The 9,328-nt window shown below is 38.4% G+C and overlaps 1 protein-coding gene across 1 annotated transcript in view; it reads right to left on the bottom strand.

The window, feature by feature from the left end:
* Positions 1-882: 882 nt before the first annotated feature.
* The window catches only part of LOC137356496 (lysophospholipid acyltransferase 2-like), a 156,845-nt gene continuing 148,399 nt past the window's right edge, over positions 883-9,328 (bottom strand). Inside the window, exon 13 of the mRNA XM_068022387.1 lies at positions 883-8,011. Within this exon, the coding sequence (XP_067878488.1) occupies positions 7,825-8,011 (187 nt within the window). The 3' untranslated portion in view covers positions 883-7,824. The remainder of the gene's footprint in view (positions 8,012-9,328) is intronic.

Here is a 9,328-nt window from a genome sequence, read left to right as displayed (position 1 = left end):
GGCAGAGTAGGTGGTAATCAGCAGGAGGTTTCCATGCCCATGTTTGACCTGATGCCAAGAGACTTCATGGGGTCTGAAATCAATGTTGACGACTCCCAGGGCAGCTCTCTCCCAACTGTATACCACTGTGCTGCCACCTCTGGTAGGTCTGTTCTGCCAGTGGGACAGGACATACCCAGGGATGGTGATGTCCAGATAAAGGCTTGCTCAGGTCAGGAAATAAAAACTCAACCCGAACCAGACAGAACCACATTGGACCCGAGCCCCTCCACTTATTCCCGTGCCCGACCCGACCCAGCTAGACCCCATCACCGGAATGGTTACCTACCTTGATTCCATAGTGCACTCACTCACTATGCCACTTTTGGATGGATGGATTAAGGAAGCTGCAGTGTGAGCGTGAGGACGGCATTGAGATGCTCACTGTGCAGACTCCCTCCTTGACATCCCAGACTCCAGCTCAGGTAAGTTTTTAACTTCTACACTCCAGCAGAGTAAAATGCAAGACTTCCTGTGCGTGTCCGACCTGGACCCAGGAGTGACCCGACCCAAACCAGACACGTCGTTGGGTCCCATCGTGTTCGGGTCAGGCAGCAGGCCTTTAGTCTGGGACATTGTCTGCAAGGTATGATTTAAAAAAAAAATAATAACGAGTCTTAAAAAAGTTAAAACAAAAATACCCACTCCTGAAATTAGCAGCAATGGCATCCATTAATGGCACTATAAATCTGTCAATTCAAATAGCAAGTTACAGAACTCTGGCCACAAGGGAATATCCCTTGTAAGAATTCATCTCTAAGTATTCATTAAACAGAACAAAACCCAACTTCCAGTTTTTTTTTGGAAAGACAAATTCTTCACAATTGTTTTAATCAAATTTTGATAATCACACAAATGAAACAGTTATATGAAGTTATAATCACTTGAACAGCTGACATCGTATATCAAAACAATCAAAAATAATTGCCACACTATACAAAGGTGAAGAATCTTTGAAAGAACATCAGTGCAGCACTTTAGTAAAGTTTTTTCCTCGTAGGTTACAAGTACAAAATATTTTACACAAAAATTAGTCCAAAATATTTACTATAATTTTGCTATAAGAATTAAAAACCGAGTGAAAATTGGAAAGGCATATTTTGGTGATTATATTCAGCTTAAGCATGCATCAAGACTGAACATTTCTTTCGATGGGAAGAAACTGTAACTCCTGTCTAATGTGATAATAGAAAAATAAAATTCTTACAAAGTCACTATTTGAAAAGTTTTTTTTTTACTCCTTTTAATCATTTCTGCAACCAGTCCAAATATATTTGTAGCAGTCAAATCCAAAAACAAATTACAAGAGATCCAGAGCCATGTTTTCTTTTTTAAAGAAATGACCACCAATAAGAACTTAATATTTTACCTTTAGACATTAGCTCAATTTTTTTCTTCATTTTCCTGTACGGAATTGCACCGGAATGTAATTTAAATTCAGTGCATTATGTGGGAAAGTGTAGAAATATTCAAATGCAAATATGTGTAACTTGTAAACTTGATAAAACCAGTAATGGTCTATTGGGTGTATCATTAATGTACCATTGATGGTACATATACATGGAATAAAAATACTACCATTACTCTGCCTTAAATAGTCTTAATAATCATATCACCCGAGGCCAGTACATTGAAACCAAAGTTAATTAAAACCCATGAAACAAGGGACTTAGATTATGTTTGGCCCTCTCAAAAACTGCCCTTGAAACAAACTTTTAAGTACAAAGAACGGATCAGATATATTACAAGTTGATGTGGTGGTGTATGCCGCTTCATTTATCGAGCTTCATAAAGCATAATTCTTGGCTTTTTCATAAATTTGTCATCCCATAACTACTTCAAACCAATAATTTATTATGTTGGACAGTTGTGCTATGGAAAAGCTCAATGTGCTCAATGATAATTTAAGTTTCTCGATTTCTGATTAAAAATTGAATGAGGGATGTATATTTAACAAGATTGCAATATACAACATATGAATGAATGGATCAATGGAGCAATTGTTGTGAACTCCCTTCCTCACAGCACTGGTGTACCTATACCCAAAGGACTGCAGCAGTTCAGGGCAGCTCACCAACACCTCCTCAAAGGCGATTAGGAATGGGCAATAAATGCTGGCCGAGCCAGTGACGCCCACATCCCACGAACGAATAAGAAAAATTGTTTCAGATAAACTGCAGAGGATTTTTCGGTTTACTTTTTAAAAAGAACAGTCAAAGTGATCCTATTTAGGGCCTGACATATTAGTAATTTAGTAATTAACATTACTAAGCACAGAATAATGTACATGTTTCACATTAAAATTTGATATATGCTTATCTTAATTAACTAGCTCAGAGGAAAAATGACTGAAGGAGGTTTTTTCTCACAGCTATTAACACCCAACTTAAGTACAATGAAGTACAAAATAGCACTTCAACTGCAGATTGCTCAACTAATGACAGAAGCAATTTTATAAGGCATGGATTCAGGTGTAGGTTCACGACTTGAGAGCTGCATTGTACATCCACTATCGCAATTTACAATATCTCACATTTCAGGGCTCTATTGAGCATGGATGTATGCCAGCAGACTGGCTCCAAACCTCATTACAGCCTTGGTCCAGAGATGGACAAGAGAATTGAACTCAAGGGGTGAGGGGAGAGTTACCGTCCTTAATATCAAGGCAGTATTTGACCAAGTGTGGTATCAAGGAGCCTGAGCAAAATTGAAGTCAATGGGAGTCGGGGCAAAACTTTCCACTGGTTGCAGTCATATCTAGAACAAAAGGAAGATGGTTGTGGTTGTTGGAGGCCAATAATCTCAGCCCCAGGACATTGCTGCAGGAGTTCCTCAGGGTAGTGTCCTAGGACCAACCATCTTCAGCTGCTTCATCAATGACTTTCCCAAGATAACAAGATCAGAAGTGGGGACGTGCACTGAAGATTGCAGTGTTCAGTACCGTTCATCATTCCTGATACTGAAACAGTCTGTGCATGCATGCAGCAAGACCTGGACAATGTTCAGGCTTGGGCTGATGTGTGGTGCAACTGTTACTTACCACTTAAGTGCAAGGCAATGACCATCTCAAACAAGAGAGAATCTAACCATCTCCCCTTGATGTCCAATGGCATTACCATTGCTGAATTCCCCCACCAGCAACCTGGGGGTTACCATTGACCAGAAGCTGAACTGGAGTAGCCACAAATACTGTGGCTACAAGAGCTAGTCAAAGACTGGAAATTCTGCTGTGAGTAACTCACCTCCCGACTCCACAAAGCCTGTCCACCATCTACAAAAAATACTCTCCACCTGCCTGGATGAGTGCAGCTCCAACAACACTCAAGAAGCTCATCATCAACCAGGACAAAGCAGCCCGCTTGATTGGCACCCCATCCACCTTAAACTTCCGACGCACAGTGGTAGCAGTGTGTACCATCTACAAGATCCACTGCAGCAACTCGCCAAGCCTCCTTCAACACCTTTAAAACCTACCTCTACCATGTAGGGGATAAGGGCATCAGACACATGGGAACGCCACCAGCTACAAGCTCCCCTCCAAGCCACACACCATCCTGACTTCAAACTACATTGCCGTTTCTTAACTCACTGGGTCAAAAACCTGGCACTTCCTAACAGCACTGTGAGCATACCTGCACCAGATGGACTGTCTTGGTTCAAGGCAGCAGCTCACTACCACCTTCTTAAGGACAATTAGGGATGGGCAACAAATGCTGGCCTTGCCAGCAATGCTCACATCCTATGAAAGGACACAAAAGGTGGTAGCCATTTAAGAAAGGAGATAGTGCTAATCTGGCCGCAGACCAGTTAACATCTGTGGTAGGGACTACCTGAGAATCTTTAAGGATGAAATGATCACCTATCTAGATACAGAAAAAGTTGGAATTGGCCAGCATGAATCGCAAAAAGGATGTTTGTACTTGACAAAATTCAGAAGTCTGAGAAGATAACAGACATGGCAGATGGGAGAAATGCAGTGGATTTAACGTACATGGACTTTTGGAAAGCCTTTGTCAAAGTTCCACATGAGATTACGCAAGATTTACAGGTATCGAGTTATAGAGAGGATAACAAATTGGATTAAAATTGTTTATGAAGGGAGCAAACAGAGGGCAGGAGTTTCAGAGTAATGTGAAAAGTTAGTGTTGTCTCTCAGGGCTCAGTTGTGGGCCACTTCTGTTCAATGTGTATATCAATAATTTGATATAGGCCTAAAGGGAGTAACAACAATTTATAAATGATACCAAAATAAGAGATACAGGTAATTATTTAGAAGATCGAACGAAGCTGCATTGAGATAATGTTAAAAATGGAAAGGGGAGATGGAACTCAAATTGCACCAAGTGTGAGGTGATTCATTTTAATACAAAAGTTCAGTAATTACACTTTGAATGGAAATAGGTTATCTGCTGGATGTGGGGGTACAGGTTCACAGTACATAAATACAGCATTGCAGGCTAATAAGGCTTCAAAAAAAGTGCTATTGGAGTAATGCTGAGCTTATACAAAATCTTAAGACCTTATTTACAGTAGGTGAGCAATATTGGACTCTAAACTATAGGAAGGATACTAAGGCTTCAGAAGGTATAGCAGATTCACTTGGATGCTGCCTGGTATGAGGAAACAGAAACAAAACAGATTTGAAAAACTGAGCCTTTTCTCGCTGGAACAATGCAGATTACAAGGCAACATGATCAAGTGCTTTAAATTATTGAAGGATGGAACAGGATAGTGATTGAGTATAGAACGAGAAGCCCCAGGTACAGGATTAAGTGCAAGAGATTTAGAACACGGGCAGGAGAATCTATAAAGAGCCAAGAGGCTGAAGAATTCATTTCCACGATTAGTGGTTGAGGCAGAAACTAGATCAACATTCAAGCTTAGATTGGAAAAGTGGATGAAGGAGTTTTGGTTGGGGGGGGGGGGGGGTGGGGGGAGAAAGGAGAAATGAAAGGATATGAATATAGGGTGAGTAAACATGATCAGAATTATTTGCGCACATAGAGAGTAAACACAGATACAGACGTGTTGGGTCAAATGGCCTTTCTCTGCATTGTAATTTCAATGTATTCGGGTATCCTAGACAAAACAAATTTTTAAAAAATTTGCCACACAATACACCGCCAGTTGAAACACTTATAAATTTAAGGACAATGCTGGGGAGAAATTATTGTATGCAAGAAAAATCTTTATGGGGAGGGGGGGGAAGAGACAATTCCAGAGGCCTTCTGCTTGAAAAACATATATTTCAAAATAAAAAGGTCTAATAATAGCTACAGATTATCATGAAGAGCAATCACATGGACAGAACAGAACAATGTGCAGTCAAATGAAAAAAGCTGATCATTAGACTCTGAACACAAACTACAGGCACTATAGAATAATCAGATAGAAGTATAAATTTCTGTGCCTGCAGGATTGGTATTTTGGATTAGTGAAAATCAAATTATAATGCACATATGTTAAACAGTGGACAATGCAACAATAGCAAACTTTGCTATGCTCAATTATTTTAATAACATTAAGAATTTACCTTAAAATAAAATAAGCTGGACTTTTACAGATAGCAGCTGTTGGAATTAGTCTTACAGCAGGAAGTTACTCTTCTACAAAGTGGTTTTACAAAGAAAAAGGCATCACAACATAATTGCAGAGTATTGATATGAATCCAGTTAAAGTGAAAGACAAGTGATTGTTGCTTACACTGCAAAAAAAAAAACTTGCATTCATATAGCACTTTTCATGACTACGAGACGTCTCAAAGCGCTGTACAGCCAAACTTACTTCCTGCAGAAAGTGCAGCTTCCCACATTCCACAGATTAACCTGGCCAATTCAATACAAAAGGAATTCTCAGTCTTGGAAGTTAAACCACTCAATTCCCGATTTCTAAGCAAGGACCCTTTAAAATGCCATGTGCAATTTATGGTTTGGATACTAAATTCAGAAAAATATAACATGTTCCAAAGACCCAAATCACACAATTAAAATATCTCAAGTTGATTTTAAATTCCATATATATGCTATCTTGAAAATTAAATTCTCAATGTCTCTGTGCAAGTTATTACATTGCAACTTTTCTACATGCCTAACTCAGTGCAGAGTGTAGTGCTCCATTGCAAGTTTTATGTTGGAAAAGAGCCAATTTCTTTCACTTATCCTATCTTTCACTCCCCCAAACATGCTGCATGGCCTCAATATAATCAATGCCACACCTGTACCTACACAGAGCAAATGGAATAGTTACCCCAAAGTGGAATCAATATTTTATCCTCCTCGTTATCTATCCAATTCACACAACAGCAACAGAGCAACAGATATAAAACTTTAACCAATACTATCTGATCAGGAAAGCTATGCTGTCAAGTTTGACTTACTGGGTGCCAATGAACACAATCTTAAAATACATACCAACTAGTTTATTTACCTGTAACCTACTTCAATGGGCATCCTGAATGCTGTAAATCACATGATGCCACATTCCTTCAGGTTCTAAGCCACTATAAGCTACATAAGTTCAGAGCACTCAGTGAAAAAGAGAGTTTAAAAAAAAAAATTGTTTTCTGATTCACTCAATAGATTCTCATAACAATCAACTGGTAGTGAGTAATGAGGCTAACTCCCTAAAATAGAGAGTCTTGTACCCTTTGCTCTGGAGCCAGTTCAGGCCCTGACTTTGGATTTGCACATTTCCCCCACAGCTACAGTTATAGTGTAAATGCAGTCTCAGATAGCTTAACTTACATATGGCTTTCCAAATCTCCCAAAAAAAAACTGGATGGAGGAAAGAGGAGAAGAAATAGATTTATTTATAAAGGAACTAATTAATATCTTACCAAATGCAACTTTCTTGTATATAGTATACAAAAAGATTTCAGTATTTTTGCATCAGTTGATTCATAAAACAAAAACAGAACAGGATCAAATAAAAAGCAAAATACCGTGGATGCTGAAGATCTGAAATAAAAACAGAAAGTGCTGGAAATACTCAGGTCTGGCAACAGCTGTGGAGAGAGAAATAGAGTTAAGGTTTCAGGTCTGTGACCTTTCATCTGATGAAAGGTCACTGACCTGAAACCTTAAGTCTGTTTTGCTCTCCACAGATGCTGCCAGACCTGCAGAGTATTTCCAGCACTTTGTTTTTATTACAGGATCAATCAAGTTAACTTCAAAACTTTTAAGTTAAAAAAAAACAGTACGAAGCAAGTTGTTTGATCACCCCACCCTCATTACACTGAAGTCATGTCAATTTTCACAGATCAACTGCAGCTCTTTGGGATGAGTCATCATCAGTAAGACTTATCCACCTTGAAACAGTTGAATGGGACAAAGCATCATACCTGGGATCTCTCACAATTTTGGTTTTGTACAAAATATTTAGTTGGATTGGCTGTACATGACCTCATACAGAACAACTACATGGCTTATCTAAAAGTGCGGTTATAACCTCTCGAAGGCAACATCTTAATAGAGGGTAAGAAAACTGGTAATCTCTGGACTGGAGTAGTGTGCACAGTAGAGGTCAATTCTAACCAGCTAACTATTTATGGTCAGCATAGTGCTATTAATTGTGTATTATTTTCATTCTTCCTCCACTTTGAGTTAAATATAAATGAGTTTTTGCTTCTGTGTGGCATTTCATAAAATTTATTTGTAGTATTTTGTCTCATCAGAATACTATGCAAAAGTCCAACAGCACAGTACCCTCTTTGATATGCCTTCAATAGTTAAAGAAGGTAATGAATTTAATTGCAGTCCTAACTTCCCATTCAAATGCACTTGGTGTTCATGATGGTCTTGGTATCTGGTTTAAGTTGTTATTCATAGCAGAATGACTGTTTATGGTCAGCACATTTTCCACTTCTAGCCGTTTCTGCTTTGAGCGATTCTGTTCATTTTCCTTTCGTCTTGACTTCATTGGCAATACTAATATGATCAACAGGGCAACAATGTGGAGACAATAATACCAAGACCTAGGAAAGAAAAAGTTAAAGTTAAGTATAGCAAGCAGGTGCAAGTACTGAAACTGAGAATTAAACTGATGAAATATTCACTCATTTCAAAATATTTCTTTGGTACTAAGAAAGCTACCCATCTAAATGATGATCGTTATACAGTTCATTGCAGGGCAAAATTGATGTGTGTCTAAATGAGATGTAATCTAGAGCAGCAAACACTGCTTTAAAATACTCTCATACAATTGAGAATTGATAGGAATAATGGACTTTTAAAAAAAAAACTTGGTTCATCAAGAAAGAAAGATGACTTGCCAAATATCCTACTCTTTACATAACAGGACACTCGCCCATACCCTGGGGATTATTAACTTCTATAGTCAGTAGATGTATGAATATGTACACTTGTCCCATTACATTTATCATTGGCCAAGCATCTGGAGAGATTTTTTCCCTCCCCTCCTGCACTATTTCCATTGAATTTTACAAGACAGGAATTCAGTGCAGTTCCTTAATCACTTAAAATACACCACCAGAACCCTCAAAAATGGAATGTTTCGAACCTTGTATTACACTGAAAAATGATAACTCCAAAACGGTCAGATTATGTCTGAACAGCAAAGACCTGAGAAAGGATGGGAGACATACTAGGTGTGGTTAACATCTTCAGTTGGTGAATGGAGGGCAACTATGGTGAATAATTCCCCTTTTTTAGTTGATTTACATACCCTAGATCACAAATTAAATTAGTATCTCCAAGATGGTGCAAGATTCCATCTGCTTAAGGTGGCTTTTCCAAAGTATGTGGCTTTACTGAATTAATTGGAAATTATATTCAATGTCTGAAAGTCAACCTCATTTTAATTACAAGGCATTCTGATGATTATACTCACGTCTTGGGATCAAAGTCAGTGACTTCTTTCCATTTTTCTGCGAAAATTGTAAACTGATTTAAAACTGTTCGTGGCTGTTACTTTATAGATGTTAGCAATAAGACCCTGCTTTAAACCAGCCTAAATTGTACCTATTGCTTTCATTAAGCTATCAATGATGACGATAACAATCTCTTCAGTTTGGCCATACAAAACAAGTGACATTTCAAATGTTCTCAGGCTTGTGGGAATTATTATTTTTCCTCATTTCATGTTCTTCCAGTCTTCATCACCGGTTATATGACAAAGGAATGAGGAATTGCCTTTTTTTTTCCACCTTCAACTTCGAGGTTAACGTTTTTCTTTGACCATGAAACAGCTTGCTCCAAAAAGTCCATCAAAAGTGGTATTTGTACTAATAAGACGTAAAAGAAAAATGTTCACCTTGCTTTATTTCAGCACG

The sequence above is a fragment of the Heterodontus francisci genome, chromosome 3, assembly GCF_036365525.1.
Source record: "Heterodontus francisci isolate sHetFra1 chromosome 3, sHetFra1.hap1, whole genome shotgun sequence".
Classification (NCBI taxonomy): Eukaryota; Metazoa; Chordata; class Chondrichthyes; order Heterodontiformes; family Heterodontidae; genus Heterodontus; species Heterodontus francisci.
This window is presented reverse-complemented; position numbering and strand designations above follow the sequence as displayed.